The following is a 23565-nucleotide window of genomic DNA, read 5'->3' as shown; positions in this document are numbered from 1 at the left end:
TAATCACTTTTTTTTGGTGGGGCAGGCTGATTTCCCCTGTAACTGAGGCTGGTACATTTAGCTTCAGTTACAGGAGGAATACAGCCTCCTGCCCATAACTATAAAGTTGATCTGGGTCCTGTAACCTGCAAAACAAGGAAGCCACTATCCAGATGTAAAAAAACAACGGGCGGTCCCATTTGGTTAAAGATGGCATTTCACCGCTAGTTCTCAGCTGTATGTATTACGCAGCCGAGACTCAGTGGCAATGCCTGTAATCAGAACCCACTCGGATTGCTGGCAATATCCCTTTAGATGGCTCTAAACACGTTAAATATGCCCATGTCCGAAAATGCTCCAACTACAACCATATAAAACGCTGTAAGGGAAAAAAATGGCCCAACTGCAAAGTCTCAAGCATTCCTGAATGGTATAAATAAAAAGTTATGGGTCATTTGTATCCCCTTAGTTGGGATAGGAGGCAGTCTAACAAGAACCAGATAATATCTATTTATCATGTCTAGTTTTCTATCAGAGAATTTTGAAACCGATAAATGGTTAGAGGAAGCCAAAAGTGTCTTTTCCGAAAAGGAGTACGTTGGTAGTGAACTCCCCACATCCATGAAAGACACCTTTAAATTACTCACTAAGGCTTATAGAGATTACGTGAATTCATGGTGGGAGTTACAGGGCTTGAAAAATTACCTACAACATAAGATAGTCCCTAGGGGACTGAGAAATGGGATACTGCCTGCGAAAAGGATTGTATCCCCTTAGTTGGGATAGGAGGCAGTCTAACAAGAACCAGATAATATCTATTTATCATGTCTAGTTTTCTATCAGAGAATTTTGAAACCGATAAATGGTTAGAGGAAGCCAAAAGTGTCTTTTCCGAAAAGGAGTACGTTGGTAGTGAACTCCCCACATCCATGAAAGACACCTTTAAATTACTCACTAAGGCTTATAGAGATTACGTGAATTCATGGTGGGAGTTACAGGGCTTGAAAAATTACCTACAACATAAGATAGTCCCTAGGGGACTGAGAAATGGGATACTGCCTGCGAAAAGGATTGTATCCCCTTAGTTGGGATAGGAGGCAGTCTAAAAAGTTATGGGTGTCAGAACATAGCAAGTTCAAGAAATTTTTCTTTTACAGTTTGGGCTTTTATTAAGGTGTTATAATGTAACAAAAATATATAAACTTGATCTCACTATAGTCTACTAACTGGCAGAATAACGTCATTTCAGATGCGCAGTAAATGCCGTAAATACAAAACCCATAAGAACGTGTCACAAATGCAATTTTTCTCTAATTTCACATCATTATGATTTTTTATTCAGTTTCCCAGTCTTAATCCAGGCAAGGTTGGCATCCACATGGCTCAGCTACAGGCGCTGTTGTTTGGAAGGGGAGATTGTTCTCTTACCATTGGTTTTCTTTCCAACTCATATTGTGTCGCTATAAATTGGCACATGGACGTGTAGAACAAGAGAAAATATTCCCCCAAAAGCAATGTCTTTTGTATGTGGTTTTCCCATTAAGGTGATAAATGTGTATGGGGACCTGTACTTTTCTCCTCAAAACCTCCTGACCTCAGCCCTGAAGAGCAGGCACATATTCACACACTATAATCCTACTGATGTCTTCTCTCCTCTGCCATGTTGGAGCAGACACTAAAGAGAGAAGCTCCATCTTATCACACTACTCCATAGTGGAGAGGTCTCGGGTGTACTTCTGTCTTCCCTCGGGCTCCTCCTTTCCCTATATATAGACGGGACCCACTTACATCATGAGGGGCGGTCGGGCGAGCATTATGTATTTTAGCTGAAGGCCAGCTCCTCCTCCATCCTCCTCTCCTCATCCTGACAGGGAGCAGCAGAGATAGCAGCAGCAGTAGCAGTAGCAGTAGTAGTAGTAGTAGTAGCAGGCGCCCTGCCCCCCTCATGTGATGGAGACCTGAGCGCTGTCGGTTCTCTCCTGCCCGCGCCTCGCACTGTTTGCCGCCGTGTCTGGTGAGTGCTGTGACAGCAGCCATTTGTTTCTTATGGGAGCCTGTAGCCTAACCTGTGTACACCGTCACCAGGCAATGTCCAGGCAGCTCCTGTGCTGTGGGCTATTTACTAGCTGGCACTGGAGGGTTACCAGGGCAGCTAATGCCAGGCTTATTACATAGTGTTTCTGGGAACTTGCCACGTGATTACCATGTGAGAAGAAAGAAGAGGCATTCTCATGTAATAATGTCACCTATTGTGTATATAGGGCCAGGTGACATGACTTGTGTGCTACTAATACACTGTGTGTATGGTTACATTAGAATATGTAACATTACAAATATATGGTTATAGTATAATATGTGACATTAGATATATATGGTTATATATGTGACATTAGCTATATATGGTTATAGTATAATATGTGACATTAGCAATATATGGTTATGCTATAATATGTGACATTAGATATATATGGTTATATTATAATATGTGACATTAGATATATATGGTTATAGTATAATATGTGACATTAGATATATATGGTTATATATGTGACATTAGCTACATATGGTTATATTATAATATGTGACATTAGAATATGGTTATGCTATAATATGTGACATTAGATATATATGGTTATATTATAATATGTGACATTAGATATATATGGTTATGCTATAATATGTGACATTAGATATATATGGTTATATTATAATATGTGACATTAGATATATATGGTTATGTTATAATATGTGACATTAGATATATATATGGTTATATTATAATATGTGACATTAGATATATATATGGTTATATTATAATATGTGACATTAGATATATATGGTTATATTATAATATGTGACATTAGATATATATGGTTATAGTATAATATGTGACATTAGATATATATGGTTATATATGTGACATTAGCTACATATGGTTATATTATAATATGTGACATTAGAAATATATGGTTATGCTATAATATGTGACATTAGATATATATGGTTATATTATAATATGTGACATTAGATATATATGGTTATATTATAATATGTGACATTAGATATATATGGTTATGCTATAATATGTGACATTAGATATATATGGTTATGCTATAATATGTGACATTAGATATATATGGTTATGCTATAATATGTGACATTAGATATATATGGTTATGTTATAATATGTGACATTACATATGGTTATGTTATAATATGTCACATTAGCTATATATGGTTATATTATAATATGTGACATTAGAAGTATATATGTATGGTTATATTATAATATGTGACATTAGCTATATATGGTTATGTTATAATATGTGACATTAGCTATATATGGTTATATAATATGTGACATTAGAAATATATATGTATGGTTATATTATAATATGTGACATTAGCTATATATGGTTATGTTATAATATGTGACATTAGCTATATATGGTTATATAATATGTGACATTAGAAATATATATGTATGGTTATATTATAATATGTAGCATTAGAAATCTCTAGTTATAATATAGTACATTAGAATATGTAATATTAGGGCTAGTAGTCCTCAGGTATAATAGTCATGTTTATCTCTGCTATGAATAACATGTGAGTGTAGATGACATCTTTCTAGAAAGGATTACATACATTATTAAAGGTTAAAAAAATAAGCATGGCACATTACAGCTTCTTTGTCACTCTGTTGAACTTTGACCCTTGAATCCATGAGACCAGAATACGGTAAAATGCACACAGAATGTCTTTTCCAAGGATGAGTGAAAGATTAAGGGAGCCTTCACACGGAGTAACGTCAGGCTCAATGTGTACTTATTTTTACTGCTGTATAAAAGCGAGGGTCACGTTTACGTCACGCTTACGTCGCGTTTTTTACTATGAGCGTATACGCGGAGTTTACGGCCGCGTTTTTTGCTCACGTTTTTTTACGCCAGAAAAAACGTGGCCGTAAACGCCACGTATACGCTCATAGTAAAAAAAAAAACGCCGCGTAAACGTGACCCTCGCTTTTCTATAGTGGTAAAAATAAGTACACATTGAGCCCAGCATTACTCCGTGTGAAGCCTCCCTAAGGCCTCCTGCACATGAGTGTTGAAAAAAATCCCAGACATTGAGGCTTAAGGCCCCACATGGCGTCCCACAGCAAAAAAGCACTGCGGGAAAAACCTTACACTTGTGACAGAAAGCTCAGAGTTTTCCTCTGCAGACTTTCTGCTTCCATTATATCTATAGGGAAACTGCTGGCATTTCTGTAGGTATAATTGACATGCTGCAATTTCCAAAAACGCAATGGTTTTGGAAATCGCATGGTGTCCACAGTGCGTATTTTAACACAAAGTGGGGATGGGATTCGCTAGAATTCCAACCACTTTGCTGTGACTGTAAAACGCTGCAGTTTTTTCCACAGGGTTTTCCGTCACGTGGGGCACTGGCCTAAAAATGAGGCAGACATCTTCCATGGATACCTCTTCAGCCCCTACCCACAGCTCTCTGGGGCTAGATCAAGCAAGGTGCTAATTTTTTATTCTTTCTGCCCTTCTATGGTCTCTGCCTCCTATTAAAAATGGGAGTATCTGTTGCTGATTTGTGAATGGAATTCGCCCCAAATTCAGCAGCAAATTCAGCTGCATGAACAAGTTCTAATACGTCATAAAGCTGCAGGCAACTGCTGACCAAATCTCTGCAGAGTCATAGCCAGCATTCTAGTTAAAGGTGGATCTTCTTGTTATCCAGTATTCTGTGAATTCCTATTCTAGTGCTGGTTAATCCATAATTTCCAGAAGTAAAGCACAAAGCAAAGTGCTTGCCTGTATCTGTGTCTGCACTATCCATGATGGTTATATTCTGCATGTATCAGCACTACTGACTTTATCTATAAACCCACCCTACTGGACCAACCCTCTACCTGTTTGTTTTGGAGCTTCACTATCTTAAGGAGACGCCTAGTGTGTAAATGATCCATTGATAATAATGAAACTTGAAAAATATAATGACTTCAAATGTATTTATTTCAGGATACAATGAACCTTTATTGAAATAAGAAAATTCACAATCTCCATTAAGGCTGGGGCTCCATGGGACGTAAATGCCAAGGGAAAAATTGTGGCGTTTTACAGTCAGGGCAAAGTGGATGGGATTCTACAGAATCCCATGCCCACTTTGCAGTAAAAACCGCGGGGCGGACACTCCATGATTTTCAAAACCGGTGCAGTTTTGGAAATCACAGCTTGTCAATTATAACTATGGAAACGCCAGCGGTTTCCCCATAGGTATAATTGAAAAACAAAGTCTGCAGAGGAAACCTCTGTGAACTTTTGTTCCAAAACGCTGCAGAAAGAACTGCAATGCATTGTCGCCGCAGGTTTTTCTTGCTGCATTTTTTTTTTTTTGCTGCAGGACGCCCCGTGAAGCCTTAGTCTAAAGGGGTTTTTCAGTCTAAAAATATTGATGATCCTTCCTTCCCTTCCTTCCCTTCTTTCCCTCTTCTCTCTTCCTTCCTTAAAAAAAAAATATATATTGATGACCTAGTCAACAGATAGTTCATCAATATCAGATTAGTGGGGGTCCAACACCTGCAGGAAGCCGAAGCAGTCTGCTCGTATTTAAGTAATAGGAGTGACGCTGTAGTTCCTAAGAACCTACATTTTTACCCATTTCTTTGTTTGTCTTTTTAATCCTTCTAGAAAACCCGCCACCACCTCCACCAATTCTTAGTATCTTTTAATAGCTGCTGTTCCGCTGGTGCAGTTGGAATTTTTTCTCTAACCTCCACAGATCCAGAACAATCAGTGCTGTTAGTATTGGTGCCTGATGTGCTATATCAGACAATAAATGAGTAGTGAGCGATGTCAGACAGAGGTGTGATTCACAGCTCCAATCAGAGGCAGCCAGTGTCAGATCTGGGAGTCACACCCTTGTCTGCTCCTGCCTGACATCGCTCTACTGACAAATGTACAAACTGTACAAATCCTAAGCAGCATATCAGACACTAAAACTAACAGCATTGATTGCTCGGGACTGGTGAGGGCTACAGAAAAAATTCCAGGTTTGCCAAAATCAGTGGAGTAGTATTGAGTGATTTAAAGAGCTGGACTTGTTGGAGGTGGTGAAAGGTCTTCTTTAACCCTCCGTCAGGGGCAATATGTTTCATAACGAGTTTAGGGACATTGCGCCTGTCAGGCACAGGCTAGTAAATTGGCTATATTTTCCTTTTTGTAAAATTTCAATGCTCTAAAAGTGATCAGTTACCTTAATAGGAATGTAATAAATGAGAATACACAATCAGGTGGAAAAAAAAAAGTTTATTAACCAGAAAAGTAATGTTTCAAAGTGCACACATTTTGCTACTTGCAATGAAACTAAGTGAACTGCGCCTGTCAGATCAGTTGCCCCTGACGGAGGGTTAATGTACTTCACTCTAAGGGTATGTTCACACATCAGTATGCCATCAGTCCGTTTGAATTCAGTTTGAGACTTTAAAACGGGCTGATACACATACTGATTGTATACTAACACATTTTTCAGCGCTGGGAAAAAAGCCTTCCTTTGACTTCAGTGGGTTCCTTTTTCTGCTAGCAGAAATGGACCCTAAGGCTGAGGCCCCATGTTGCAGAAATGCAGCTCTTTTTGTTGCAAATTTTGCTGCGCTTTTTTGTGCCAAAGCCAGGAGTGGATTGAGTAGAAGGTAGAAGTATAAGAGCTTCATATTTATGTCCCATTCCTTTTGTAGCCATTCTTGGCTTTGGCTCAAGAAAACACAGCAAAATCTCAACAAAAAAAGCTGCATTTCCGCAAAGTGGGGCCTCAGCCTAAGGCTGCGTTCACACAAAGTTTTTCGGTCAGGAATTTGGTCAGGAAAAATCTGCTCAGTAAAATTCCTGAGGCTTTTTTTTTAGGTGTTTCCTGAAACGTTTTTTGAAGCATTTTCCACCTGGAAAAAATCAATGCAAGCCAATGGGAGGAGGAAAATCTGCCTGGTGTTTTTCGAGGCATTTCTTGTCACAAACGCCTCAAAAAACGGTGGCGGTTTTTCCCCCTTCCCATTGACTTGCATTGAATTTTTCAGGCGCAAAACGCCTGAAGAATGAACATGTCGCTTCTTTTTTTCTGCTAGCAGAAAATCTGCTAGCGGAAAAAAAAAAGCAGGTTACATAGGACTGTGTTGTGAGGCGTTTTTTGGAGGAGGATTTTGAGGCGGATTCCTGTCCAAAAAACTCACACAGAGTTTTTTGGCCTCGGATTTTGGTGCTGAATCTGCCTCAAAATCAGCCTCCAAAATAAGCCTCCCAATAGAACTCTATTGCGAGGCTTTTTGAGGCAGATGCAGCCTCAAAATCAGTGCCAAAAATCTCCGCGTGCACTGCCCCTCAAAGGTCTGTGGCTTCCACTGAACTGAATGAAAATTCACAGCATTTTCACTTTTCCGTATCAAATTTACCCCAGGTTGTATGTGAGATTAGTAAATGTAGAGTGCCATAATCTACTATGGGTATTACCTAGCCAAGATTTCAGGTAAATACCAAAGTAAATTCTTTACGTGAAAATTTATCCTTATGGATGTTACCAAAATGTGAATTTCTGTGTATTAGTCAGAGCAGATTTCACATATTATTTACCAGTTTTCTGGCGTAAATAGTTTTGTTCACTTTTTACAAAGGCACAGCATAAAACTTTTGCACAAAATAGAGCATTCATAAAATTGCCACTTCCACATCAGGGAAATGGCGGACAATTTTTGATGATTTTGCCAATTGTTTTAATGTGGTTTATATCATTGTTACAGATTTTATATATCTTACCTGATACTGAAGATGCACGAACACTACAATAAAAATGAGACAAAAGAACAAGACAAAGACCTTGCGTCCGAAAGTGGACTGTGTGCAAGCACAGATACTAACGAACACAATAATAAGGTAACTATAGGTCACTTTTAATCCATGGTGGATTTAATCCTTAAGTACCATCATGGTTTCTATCATAATGATATGTCTATGGTAGTGGTATACGATAGACACCATGATAGTACTTAAGGGTTAATCTTTTACCTCGCGAAATTGTGAAGTGAATGATGTTTCAATTTATTTTCGTCTGTTGCTGTAATATACCCCAAATCTTTGAAGATACAATTTAGGGAGCCGTAGAATTACAAATGCTATATATTTAGCTAGCCATTCGGCCAAGGATCCAGTGGGGAGTCTCCATTCAGGTCCCTGGTCTTTTTGACCTTTCATATGGTGCACTGTCCAAATGGAGTATCAGTGTTCAGCCACCGATAGGCTGAAGCGTTTGTTCATAGGCAGCATCTCAATAAAGACTAGAGACCCAGGTTGAGACTACCATTGGATTCCAAGCTGAACAGACAAGAAAGTCAATAGTGTTTGTAATTTTATGCCATAAAAACATTTATAACACCCCTTTAAAAGCCATGACTTTAACTGTTCCTGTGATAAATACACACACATATATATATATATATATATATATATATATATATATATATATATATATATATATATATATACAGATCTCAACTCTGTCAAACTCTTGTGGAATTCCCCCCCCCCCTGATAAATATAAATAAATAAGTAAATATATTTATTTATATTTATCAGGGAAGGGAATTCCACAAGAGTTTGACAGAGTTGAGATCTGTTGAATGTGCCTGCCAGGCTCTGACTGCAATATGGTGATCTTTCTGGGTCATTATTCCTTGCATACATTGGATAACTCTCGGTGAATAGATATTCCTCCCATCTCTACAGTATACATGCATACTTGTGTTGGCCAAGTGTACATGCTTACATGCTAAATGCAGTGATGATGTCTCTAATATGCTCAAGTGACTACTGCATCCAATTAATTGTCTTACCTCTTGTATTCTCTACTAGACATACATGACATTCGGGGGTTAACTACTGTCATAAGATTGATGGTCTAGCCTTAAAGGCATGTTCCCATGAATTTAACTATATTTAAAATTGTGGATAACTAAAAGTTAAATATTTTTACAAATGTAAATAATGAAAACTCTTGCAGAGTTTTTTTAAAGATTTTCTCTAGTTATCATGGTGGTGATTTGTTTATAATGAATACGACCATGAACACAGGAACTTTCTATACTGTGAGACCCAGCCATGATTTCCTTTCTGTAACCGGGTTATCTTCTCATGCGTGTAGTGTCCCTGCCTGGTGGCAGACCATAGAAAGTTCCTGCATACATGGTCATTTCTATTGGTAACCAATGAAGATAAACAGTCGCAGCTGCAAAATTACGGGCGCAAAATAACGCGGCGTATACACTCGTAACTCCCATTGAAATCAATGGGATCTTTTTGAGCGCGAAAACTGCAGACACGCGTATACGTGCCAGATCACGCTCCACTTTACATCGTGTGAATGCACCCTAAGGGTAAGTTCACACAGGGGTTTTTTTAACCGGATTTTGATGCGAAATCCTTCTCAGAATCCCGCTCCAAAAAACGCCTCCCATTGACTTCAATGGGAGCTTTTCACTTCTTTTTTCCACTAGCGGTTTGTTCCCGCTTGTGGAGAAAAGAAGCAACTGCCCTATCTTGCCCCGGAATCTATGGCTGAATCAGCTGCGGAATACACGGTGCGACACTCCCTCCTGACTAGGCCCATTCATTTGGGCCTAATCTGGAGTAGAATGCCGCGACTGGATGTCAGGGCACTGCACCAGCATTCAGTTGTGGTTAGCCATGGGAGACGTTTTTTGGTACGGATTCTGAGGTGGCTTCCCGCATCAAAATTTGGTCCTAAAAACCAAGTGTGAACTTACCCTAACTTACCCTCTTTATCTGTGGGGCAAGTTGTAGGTTTTTTTGTATCAATATTTGGTATGTATGTCTTTTTGATCACTTTTTATTGCTATTTTTTGGGGAAAGCGATATGACCAAAATACATAAATTTGCACTTTGCAATATGTTTTTTATTTTATTTATTTTAAGCTTTGTTCACTATATGGAATAAGTAATGCCAGTTTTGGATTGTGCATACTTATATGGACATGGGGATACCTAACATGTTTGTTGACTCTATCTTGTCTCCATTATGTGGTTTGTTTATTTTTTTAATTAAAAGGGGTTTTTTTTGTTTTTTTTTTCCTTTTATTTATTTATTCTGTTTTAATGTCTTACAAAGGGACTTTAACCTGGGATTTGTTGTTCCACGGGGCAGTGTTACACAATACATTGTATTCAGTACATTGCTTGGACTCCTGGCTGCCATGGCAACTCCTTCTACCCCACAGGGAATCCAAAAGGTGGAGGGGGGGGTTAACATTTAAATGTCTATACATCTAAGTATGGTTATGTTCATGAGAATATCCCTTTAAGGAAAGGCCATCAGTTTTATAAAAGTGGATAAAGCCTTTGAGGCTCTGTCCATATTTCCTGCAAAAAAACTGGCAAAATGGAAAGTCAGATACTTTATATGGCAGACATCAGTGGGGATAGACAGGCCCCATTGACTTCATATCAAGTCTGTGTGCTGTGTGGATCATTTTTACAGGAAGAATAGCATAGTATGTGGCATTACCTACAGAAAAGTCAACAGAACCTTATTGTTTGTATCTCTACTAGTATTCTGAAATAGTCTTGGTATTTAATTTGGTTTAAGCTGCTAAATCGGGACATGTAGCATGTATGAGATTCTTGTATAGTTGTACAGCTTGTCCTGCCACTACCCTTTTTCTATCCCAGTTAAATGCAGTTTGGCTCAAGACAATAGTGCATATGTATATAATCTTTACTTTCTTTCCATTCTGACTCATAGAATAGCTTTCATGACCTGAATAACAACAAACTGACATGCTTCATGACAAAGCCACTTAGTTGTGCCGGTTTTTGTTAAAAGGTTCCTGTCAAGGGCCATTCTAAGCTGAAAGTGCCTGCTCTCGTCAGATTGCAGATACAACGCAGCTTCAGGCCTGCCAAGTACCAGCATGGAAAACTGGCTGGGAATTCCTGGTTAATGGAACTCGCTGCCCCAGAAAATGGTGATGGTGGAGTCATTGAGCAATTTCAAAGAGGGCCTGGATGCCTCTATCAAACAGAAAAATATTACAGTTTATGGATTCTAGATTTTAAGGACAAGTTGATCCAGGGCTTTTTACCGATTGGAGTTGGGAAGGAACTTTTTCCCATGACATGGGGAAATTAGCATTAGCCTCATGGGGTTATTTTTACCTTTCTCTGGATTAGCCTACGATGTCATAACCTAATAAATCTTTACACTCTGGTTTTTGGATTGGAAACACTATTGAAATGAGCTTGCTAGCTCTCTTCCTCTGCCTTCTTCCACTACAACAACACCAGTAGAACTTAAAGGGATTCTATCATTGGGAAAATTCATTTTTAACTAAGCATATATTTGCGTAGCCTTTTGAAAGGCTATTCCAGACATACCTTTTGTTTGTAACTCCTCCCAGCCGTTTTTGAATTAGCCCGCTTTTATTGATATGTTAATTAGCCAGCAAGGTGCACTCCGGAAGTTCACTGAGCACTGTCTGCTGTGTGTACAGCACAGGCTGCTGCTGCTGATGACTCCCTGCTCTCACCTCCTCTCTGTGTACACACAGCAGACAGTGCTCACAGAGACTTTCAGTGCTCGTTGCTGGCTAATTAGCATATCAATAAAAGCGGGCTCATTCAACAACGGCTGAGAGGATTTAAAAACAAAAGGTATGTGTGGAATAGCCTTTCTAAAGGCTATGCAAATATATGCTTAGTTAAAAATGACTTTTCCCAATGATAGTATCCCTTTAATGTAGCTGACATGCCTTGTAGAGCAGACTGCATGTAAAAGCGTATTGATGGAAAATTTAGATTGTGAGCCCTACTTGGCACAATGAATGATGACAGTAACTGTAATGTTCTATGCAATATTTTGGTGCTATACAAGCAAGCAAAATAAATACATTTAAGGTTGGTGCACAAACATAATGTGCTTTGTTTCTGTTGTTTAATAAAGCCTTTTTCCTGTTCTGTTTTGGGTTTTTCTAACATGTGGAGTGGGGGTTAAAATTTAGTTCAAGATTCTGGGTAAATCCAGAATAGGAGTAAATTCACATGCGTAGCAGGCATCGGCAGTATTGGCAGCATTCCTAAAATGCAGAAGAAAGTATTGTATATTAATACGCATAAGACCTTTATTCAAAGCGTAAAAATTGCATGTATGAGTGTCTATAACTCCTGTACAGGTGATAATGCGACCTTGCATAGAAGTAATTTGTTTTCTGTTTTCCTTCTAGGAGGTGCTGGATACACCAAAGACAACTGATGGAACACTCCCAAGTGAAGAAAGTGCATTGCTAAACAGTGACAGGCACCAGCAGCAAGCTGACAGCGCCACAACATGTCTGAAAATAAAGAGGTTTTGTGCTTGTCCTCCCCAAGGGCTTCTTTCTGTTATCATTACTAATGGTACACAGTTATATTGATATTCATTATTGTATTGTAATTTTTGTCTGACGATAAAAAATGTATTTCCATTTTCTTTTGGCAGTTATGATGATTGTGCTAGTCTGGGCAGTCATATGGTCTATAACTGGTCCTGAGTGCTTGCCTGGTGGAAATTTGTTTGGGATTCTAGCTCTCCTTCTTTGTGCTTTCATTGGTGGCAAACTTGTTGGTCTCATTAGGATACGAAATCTACCTCCACTACCTCCGCTACTTGGTATGTAAAAAAAAAATAAAAAATGGACGCTTCTTCTAAAATATATGTTAAAAATGATCCGATCATTTTTGATGATTATTCTTACATCAATACAGTGTAACTATAACTATTGCTTTTCGGATTCACCTGTGTAAACACAGCAATTGTTCTTTACCATTTTAGAAATTTCCATCCTTGGGTACTCGCAAAGATCTCTAAAACCTTAGAATCTTTTTACAGCATATATTTAATTTTCATAATGCCCAATCAACTACTCTTGCAAAAAGAAGACATGTTTGGTTTACTGATGTACCTGAAATGTAACTTAGTTCCAGAATGCACTGTGGGTTGTGTGATGCTGCACCTTTGGTTTCCCTGGCTTCCACTGACCCCCCCCCCGCCTTATCACTGTCCATGTACCCTTTTAACCAGCTTACTGTACAGCATAGCTGGCACCATGTAAATACTCAAACAGTGACTATGCATGGTTCAGACATCCTTGGTTTGCGCTATTCATGTCAATTGCAATATCTCTAGTGTGCCTGTGTTAAAATTTTTCCCTGTGTACAACTTTTTAGATGGTGTATTTCCGCAGCATTGGCCTGCATATCCAGTCAGAGGACTTTAAAGGGGACCTTTTATGCCCTCGAGCAAATGCGGTTTTATATACTACGAGAAAGCCAACAGTTCACTGAATTCCACACGCTGCAGCTTTCCCGTTATGTGCCCCTGTGGAAGAGCTATCGGTGCATTTACCAATAGCTCTTCTCTGTCAGAAGGGCGTTCCTGACAGTCTAACTGAGAAACTGGGATCGCCCCTCCTGACAGTACTGTGTGTAGCACTGTACTATGAGGGAGCTTTCCTTACCGCCCAGCAATGACACTGAGCGGTGAGGAACGCCCCTCTCCCCTCCTGACAGTACATGTCCATAGACTAGTACTGTGGGAGGCGTTCCTCACCACTCAGCATCATCGCTGGGCGGTAAGGAAAGCCCCCTCACAGTATAGCGCTACACACTGTACTGTCAGGAGGGGCATTCCCAGTTAGACTGTCAGGAACGCCCTTCTGACAGTGAAGAGCTATTGGTAAATGCACCATTAGCTCTTCCACCGGGGCACATAACAGGAAAGCCGCAGTGTGCTGAATTCCGTGCACTTTCATCTTTCTAGCGGTGCTTTTTTAACTGGGTAGGGTGGTATATTGAGCCTTTCTGGAACTGTCTGAGATGCGTGTGCTATGCTTTCTGGAGAGTGTAAGCATTTCCACACATCTGACATGACAGCTAACAAGTGAATTCTGGGGACTTGTGACTGGCATGAAAAAAACATACCCCAGGAACTTTACTGAATAATAGGGATTAGTGGAAGGCTAGTCTGTGTCCACTATCCTGTCTGAACAAATAGCAGCAGATTGTTCTGAGGTGGGGACCCAGGAGCTCATTTGTTCCAATGAGCGATGCACTTCTTCCATGCATTGATATTGTAACTTCTCCATTCTGGAGAGCTGGACACTACTGGGGATGAGTTTCAGCTCGGGAGGCTGCTGTAGAAGGTGGAGAAAACACTTCCTACAGCACTGATGATGCAGCTGCCTCCATCAGTGAGTCAAGGAATGGGGCTCGAGGAGAAGCGGAGGTCCTTGGGGATGCCGAGAATACCCACTCCCTCGTTTTATTTATTAATGTGCCCAGAAGTGTTAGAAAACTGGGATAGAAAGAACTTTTCTCACAAAACTGCTGCTAACTATGTTTCTCTGGTGTGTGAAGGCTTTAAGATACATAGGACCATGGTCTGATGATTTTATTTTATCTACCTACTTTAAAAAGTTGACATTCAGACTGCGCTTTCCTCCATAGGTATGCTACTTGCTGGTTTTCTTATACGCAATATTCCATTTGTCACGGATCAAGTGCAGATCAGTTACAAGTGGTCTGCTGCCTTGAGAAATATTGCCTTAGCCATCATACTGGCACGTGCCGGGCTTGGACTGGATCCAAAGGTAAACCTTTTCAGCACTATGAGCTACAAATAACTGTTTTCTATAGGCCATATTTATTTAAATAGTTGCACATATGTAAATCACAGATTGCTTTGCACATATACTATTTCTTTCCAAAATGTGTTAAGGAGACTCTCTGGGCTTTAAGTATTAATATTGATATGAGCAGCCACAGCACTGTGACTACACAATACATAGTGCCAGATGCAGTTTACGCTGGGTTTGCACCAGCATCTGGTCTCCGTTCTGAGGCTTCCGTCTTCTGCATGCAGAAGATGGAAACTTGGCAGACCGTGTCCGGCCGTGAGCGCCGGTGAGCGTTTTATGCTCTCCGCAGAGAAACCGTTTTTTTTTTTTTTTTTTAAACAAAGTCCTGTATGTCCAACTTTGTCTCCGGTTAAAAAAAAAACCCAGTTTCGTCGCGGAGATCACAAAACGCTCAACAGAATTTATTGTCACAATTGATATTATACTGGATAAATATTCAGACCATAACATTAATTCGCATGTTGAACATTGAAATCTGAATATATATAAAATTGAGTTAATAGCTTTATTCTGATTTGCATACACAAGAAATGTGCTTGTGTGAATTAGGCCTTAGCTAAAAAAAGAAACATTTTCTTTAACTTGCTTTAGTAACCAAACGTAATTGTTTTAATACAACTTTTTATATCTCTTAGGCCTTGAGGAAATTGAAGGCAGTGTGTTTACGACTATCTCTTGGTCCCTGCGCCATTGAGTCTTGTGCTGCTGCACTTTTCTCCTACCTTCTGATGAAGCTGCCTCTGATATGGGGATTTATGTTGGGGTAACACTTCTTTGCTAAATGCACATTGATTTACTGGTCTATCCTACTAATATTCTAAGTGTGAAAGTTTGTGTGTTTGGATGTTTGTGAGTTTGGATGTTTGTTCCTCAATCACGCTAAAACGCCTGGACGGATTTGCGTGCAATTTTCCACAAACATAGTTTTCCCTTAGGATTGAGTCACAGGCTACTTTTGGTGCCACTAAACAACATGGCTTCCTAGCAGGAGACTCACAAAAGCAGGACTCCTACCCCAGCTATAGACTCACACACACTACCTGGCATTTCCTGCCTCAACCTGCCTGCAGACTTCTTAGGGCTAGTTCACACGTGAGTATAAGGGGAGGTTTTTGACAGCGGAATTCGCGTCCAAAACCTCCCCTTATAATGGTGGTCTATGGAGACCGCCGGGCTTCTGTTCTCCGCTAGCGGCGAGCTGCTGCTAGCGGAGAAAAGAAAGGACATGTCCTTTCTTCAGGCGGAAGCCGCGCTGTCTCAGTCGCGCGGCTTCCGCCCCCCGCAGCTCCCTCCTATGTCGGCTCATTCATTTGAGCCGACAGCAGAGGGTTAAGCCGCGACAGCGATGGTCGCGGCGGGCGGGTTTTGACAAGAGAGAGACGCGGCTCGCCGCGTCTCTCTCTGTGTCAAAACCCGCGCGGGCAGTTCACGTGTGAACTAGCCCTTACTTTCACCTCAGGAGTAGCCCTCACTCTACTCACTCACATAACACATCACATTGTCTGTATCACTACATACACACTCACACACACACACACACTGCCTGGCATTTCCTGCCTCAACCTGCCTGCACACTCCTTACTGTCACCTCAGGAGTAGCCCTCACTCTACTCACTCACATTTTACATATAGCTTTCCACTATATAACACATCACATTGTCTGTATCACGACATACACAATACAACACATCACACTGTCTGACACAATACAACACATCACATTGTCTGTATCACGACATACACAATACAACACATCACATTGTTTGACACAATACAACACATCACATTGTCTGACACAATACAACACATCACATTGTCTGTATCACGACATACACAATACAACACATCACATTGTCTGTATCATGACATACACAATACAACACATCACATTGTCTGTATCACGACATACACAATACAACACATCACATTGTCTGACACAATACAACACATCACATTGTCTGACACAATACAACACATCACATTGTCTGACACAATACAACACATCACATTGTCTGTATCACGACATACACAATACAACACATCACATTGTCTGACACAATACAACACATCACATTGTCTGTATCACGACATACACAATACAACACATCACATTGTCTGACACAATACAACACATCACATTGTCTGTATCACGACATACACAATACAACACATCACATTGTCTGACACAATACAACACATCACATTGTCTGTACCACGACATACACAATACAACACATCACATTGTCTGACACAATACAACACATCACATTGTCTGACACAATACAACACATCACATTGTCTGTATCACGACATACACAATACAACACATCACATTGTCTGACACAATACAACACATCACATTGTCTGACACAATACAACACATCACATTGTCTGTATCACGACATACACAATACAACACATCACAGTGTCTGACAATACAACACATCACATTGTCTGACACAATACAACACATCACATTGTCTGTATCACGACATACACAATACAACACATCACATTGTCTGTATCACGACATACACAATACAACACATCACATTGTCTGTATCACGACATACACAATACAACACATCACATTGTCTGTATCACGACATACACAATACAACACATCACATTCTCTGACACAATACAACACATCACAGTGTCTGACACATTACAACACATCACATTGTCTGTATCACGACATACACAATACAACACATCACATTGTCTGTATCACTACATACACAATATAACACATCACATTGTATGACACAATACAACACATCACATTGTCTGACACAATACAACACATCACATTGTCTGTATCACGACATACACAATACTGGTAAGAGGGTTGCAGTAGGAGTGGTAATGGTGGTGTGAACGTAGGGGCCCAACCCAACTTGATCATCAGAAATGGAACGTCACACAAAGGGTTGTGCTTCAAAAATCTTTCAGTGTTTTATTAAGTGTTTCAAGTAGAGCTTTTGGTGAAACGTTTTTCGGTACGTACAAGTACCTTCATCAGACTCTTAACAGAAGGGTAGAGTGATATGCACGATATTTCGAACTATAGCCACTGGAGCCACTGGATTCTCCGCTCGTTCGCCCGCAGGGTCCGCTGGAGTAAATACAATTGGTGGTCAGTAGCAAAGGATGGACGCGGCACAAAGCAGTCAGCTGTATCGCTGTCACGCGCCTTTTCTTACAGCGATACAGCTGACTGCTTTGTGCCGCGTCCATCCTTTGCTACTGACCACCAATTGTATTTACTCCAGCGGACCCTGCGGGCGAACGAGCGGAGAATCCAGTGGCTCCAGTGGCTATAGTTCGAAATATCGTGCATATCACTCTACCCTTCTGTTAAGAGTCTGATGAAGGTACTTGTACGTACCGAAAAACGTTTCACCAAAAGCTCTACTTGAAACACTTAATAAAACACTGAAAGATTTTTGAAGCACAACCCTTTGTGTGACGTTCCATTTCTGATGACATACACAATACAACACATCACATTGTCTGTATCACGACATACACAATACAACACATCACATTGTCTGTATCATGACATACACAATACAACACATCACATTGTCTGTATCACGACATACACAATACAACACATCACATTGTCTGACACAATACAACACATCACATTGTCTGACACAATACAACACATCACATTGTCTGACACAATACAACACATCACATTGTCTGTATCACGACATACACAATACAACACATCACATTGTATCACAACATACACAATACAACACATCACATTGTCTGTATCACGACATACACAATACAACACATCACATTGTCTGTATCACGACATACACAATACAACACATCACATTGTCTGTATCACGACATACACAATACAACACATCACATTGTCTGACACAATACAACACATCACATTGTCTGACACAATACAACACATCACATTGTCTGACACAATACAACACATCACATTGTCTGTATCACGACATACACAATACAACACATCACATTGTCTGTATCACGACATACACAATACAACACATCACATTGTCTGTATCACGACATACACAATACAACACATCACATTGTCTGTATCACGACATACACAATACAACACATCACATTCTCTGACACAATACAACACATCACAGTGTCTGACACATTACAACACATCACATTGTCTGTATCACGACATACACAATACAACACATCACATTGTCTGTATCACTACATACACAATATAACACATCACATTGTATGACACAATACAACACATCACATTGTCTGACACAATACAACACATCACATTGTCTGTATCACGACATACACAATACTGGTAAGAGGGTTGCAGTAGGAGTGGTAATGGTGGTGTGAACGTAGGGGCCCAACCCAACTTGATCATCAGAAATGGAACGTCACACAAAGGGTTGTGCTTCAAAAATCTTTCAGTGTTTTATTAAGTGTTTCAAGTAGAGCTTTTGGTGAAACGTTTTTCGGTACGTACAAGTACCTTCATCAGACTCTTAACAGAAGGGTAGAGTGATATGCACGATATTTCGAACTATAGCCACTGGAGCCACTGGATTCTCCGCTCGTTCGCCCGCAGGGTCCGCTGGAGTAAATACAATTGGTGGTCAGTAGCAAAGGATGGACGCGGCACAAAGCAGTCAGCTGTATCGCTGTCACGCGCCTTTTCTTACAGCGATACAGCTGACTGCTTTGTGCCGCGTCCATCCTTTGCTACTGACCACCAATTGTATTTACTCCAGCGGACCCTGCGGGCGAACGAGCGGAGAATCCAGTGGCTCCAGTGGCTATAGTTCGAAATATCGTGCATATCACTCTACCCTTCTGTTAAGAGTCTGATGAAGGTACTTGTACGTACCGAAAAACGTTTCACCAAAAGCTCTACTTGAAACACTTAATAAAACACTGAAAGATTTTTGAAGCACAACCCTTTGTGTGACGTTCCATTTCTGATGACATACACAATACAACACATCACATTGTCTGTATCACGACATACACAATACAACACATCACATTGTCTGTATCATGACATACACAATACAACACATCACATTGTCTGTATCACGACATACACAATACAACACATCACATTGTCTGACACAATACAACACATCACATTGTCTGACACAATACAACACATCACATTGTCTGACACAATACAACACATCACATTGTCTGTATCACGACATACACAATACAACACATCACATTGTCTGTATCACGACATACACAATACAACACATCACATTGTCTGTATCACGACATACACAATACAACACATCACATTGTCTGTATCACTACATACACAATATAACACATCACATTGTATGACACAATACAACACATCACATTGTCTGACACAATACAACACATCACATTGTCTGTATCACGACATACACAATACAACACATCACATTGTCTGTATCACGACATACACAATACAACACATCACATTGTCTGTATCATGACATACACAATACAACACATCACATTGTCTGTATCACGACATACACAATACAACATCACATTGTCTGACACAATACAACACATCACATTGTCTGACACAATACAACACATCACATTGTCTGACACAATACAACACATCACATTGTCTGACACAATACAACACATCACATTGTCTGACACAATACAACACATCACATTGTCTGACACAATACAACACATCACATTGTCTGACACAATACAACACATCACATTGTCTGTATCATGACATACACAATACAACACATCACATTGCCTGTATCACGACATACACAATACAACACATCACATTGTCTGACACAATACAACACATCACATTGTCTGACACAATACAACACATCACATTGTCTGACACAATACAACACATCACATTGTCTGACACAATACAACACATCACATTGTCTGTATCATGACATACACAATACAACACATCACATTGCCTGTATCACGACATACACAATACAACACATCACATTGTCTGACACAATACAACACATCACATTGTCTGACACAATACAACACATCACATTGTCTGACACAATACAACACATCACATTGTCTGTATCACGACATACACAATACAACACATCACATTGTCTGTATCACGACATACACAATACAACACATCACATTGTCTGTATCACGACATACACAATACAACACATCACATTGTCTGTATCACTACATACACAATATAACACATCACATTGTATGACACAATACAACACATCACATTGTCTGACACAATACAACACATCACATTGTCTGTATCACGACATACACAATACAACACATCACATTGTCTGTATCACGACATACACAATACAACACATCACATTGTCTGTATCATGACATACACAATACAACACATCACATTGTCTGTATCACGACATACACAATACAACATCACATTGTCTGACACAATACAACACATCACATTGTCTGACACAATACAACACATCACATTGTCTGACACAATACAACACATCACATTGTCTGACACAATACAACACATCACATTGTCTGACACAATACAACACATCACATTGTCTGACACAATACAACACATCACATTGTCTGACACAATACAACACATCACATTGTCTGTATCATGACATACACAATACAACACATCACATTGCCTGTATCACGACATACACAATACAACACATCACATTGTCTGACACAATACAACACATCACATTGTCTGACACAATACAACACATCACATTGTCTGACACAATACAACACATCACATTGTCTGACACAATACAACACATCACATTGTCTGTATCACGACATACACAAGACAACACATCACATCGCAAAGTGGGCATGGCATTCGCATGAATCCCATCCCCTTTGCTTGCACTGTAAAACACCGCGATTTTTCCCGCCACGTCTCAGCAACGGGCAAATCGCGGCGTTTACATCCTGTGGGGCCCCGGCCTAAAGGGGTTTTCTCATCTCAGGATTTCAGTTGTCCTCTGTTATCCTCTCACCTACGCTTTCTGGTTTTCAGCTCATTCCAACATGAAGCTGGTGCTTGCTGTAAATGGCACAGTTACCTCTGGATTTACATATGGATATAACAGAATAACTACTTAAGAAACTTATCTAGCCCTTATTGGGGCTCAAGAACTGAAAGCCATATGCAGAAAAAGGGTGAGATGAAAATATAGATGGCCAGGAACAGGGATCATTCTGACCTGTAGCAGGTCTGTAACCTAAGCAACCAGCTGCAATATGTTTCTTTAAGAAAGGCAAATTGGTCTGTGTCTGGAGTAGATTGGTGCAGTAGTTTATGCCAGCTTCTGGTGTAAATAATAATAAATCTGTTTGGCTGTAGAAAGACCGGTCCCTTCTGCTTCCTCCCCAAGCCTTTAAGGAAAAAGATATGTGGAGGAAAATCACATATATTCACATGGCTTGTGCAAAAATGTGTGACTGTGTCCCCTGCTCCTAGCATTTACAGCACTGTAAGAAGATGTTTGTTTAATGTGTATTGAAGAGTAAACATACTTGAAGTATACTGATGTATATTGTTAACTTGTGCACCATCCCTACTAACTACAGATTCCTCTGAATACAATAGCACCAAGCCATTGTTCAGCTATTCCTTAAATCCATGCCACAGTAAATAAAAAGAGATGAAGTATTTTTCCAGTAGGCTTTCTTGGTTATTAGTACTTTCTGTCCCATGTGTAAGTGAACCTGCAGCACAGTTTGTCTATGATACAATTCCTTATGTTGCCTTTGACTAGTTTTGTTTTAGGTGCTGTATCCCCAGCTGTTGTAGTACCATCTATGCTACTTCTGCAGAAAGAAGGATATGGGGTTGATAAGGGCATACCAACATTGCTTATGGCTGCTGGAAGTTTTGATGATGTCCTTGCTATTACCGGTTTCAACACATGTTTTGGAATGGCCTTCTCTTCAGGTAAAAAATCTACATGTGTTTTTTGTATTGATGGTTATTCAGTGTAAAAATGTAAGAATGAGAACACACTGGATCAAGGGTTGCCAATTTTACAATAATTCCAAAAAGGGGGCACCCCCACTAAATAGGATAAAACGTAACCTTTATTTATAATATTTTTAAAAAAAATTAAAATACCCCAACACAGTATTCGCCCCCTATAATTCTTGCAAAGGGCATATGTGTAAGTGTGTCTATCCACTCTACAGATTGAATAAGAGTGAATTAAATTCCTCCCAGACTCACAGGGTGTGTTTCTAACAAATGCTTTACACGTCTCCCTGTGACTGAGATTACACTTGCTGCACACTATATACTATATACCTCTCATCCAGCAAACCAGAGGACAGTCTATAGAGTGTTAACACTGATTACAATGTGTCGTTTGCATTAACCCCACAATACTATTTGAAGCTGTACACTGGTGAAAAAGGATTTGAGTGTGATAGCTGCAGCTTGATATTGAATAAACAAGACTTCCCTATTGTCTGTAGATATTTACAACGTGGAGCAAATCCCATTAACACACAAACACAGCCCACAATCTAGCAGTTCATTTAAACTGATAGGTAGTCACTAATCTGTGATCCCTAATCTCAGGCTGAAGCTAAAGCTCATTGATAACCCAGAGCCTCAGTGTTCACTGCTGACTTTTGTTCAGGATCACAGCAAGTTTTTCACACCTATAGTGTGTCTAATCTACATTGTCTCAACGCGTTTCTTTTGTTCTAAATCATCAGGAGACATTCTCAAACACCCTGCCTATGATAACAGGCTATGGCTACCTAACACCCTAAACAATGTAGTGGTGTGCGGTCAAAACCGCAGTTCT

General features: G+C 39.8%; 1 protein-coding gene across 1 annotated transcript in view; it reads left to right on the top strand.

The window, feature by feature from the left end:
* Positions 1-1853: 1853 nt before the first annotated feature.
* Positions 1854-23565, top strand: part of LOC142217437 (sodium/hydrogen exchanger 9B2-like) — a 38272-nt gene continuing 16560 nt past the window's right edge. Inside the window, exons 1-7 of the mRNA XM_075285685.1 lie at positions 1854-1993; positions 7778-7910; positions 12269-12440; positions 12523-12693; positions 14529-14671; positions 15355-15482; positions 22519-22694. Of these exons, the coding sequence (XP_075141786.1) occupies positions 7806-7910; positions 12269-12440; positions 12523-12693; positions 14529-14671; positions 15355-15482; positions 22519-22694 (895 nt within the window). The 5' untranslated portion in view covers positions 1854-1993; positions 7778-7805. The remainder of the gene's footprint in view (positions 1994-7777; positions 7911-12268; positions 12441-12522; positions 12694-14528; positions 14672-15354; positions 15483-22518; positions 22695-23565) is intronic.

The sequence above is a fragment of the Leptodactylus fuscus genome, chromosome 1 (genome assembly GCF_031893055.1).
Source record: "Leptodactylus fuscus isolate aLepFus1 chromosome 1, aLepFus1.hap2, whole genome shotgun sequence".
Lineage (NCBI taxonomy): Eukaryota > Metazoa > Chordata > Amphibia > Anura > Leptodactylidae > Leptodactylus > Leptodactylus fuscus.
This window is presented reverse-complemented; position numbering and strand designations above follow the sequence as displayed.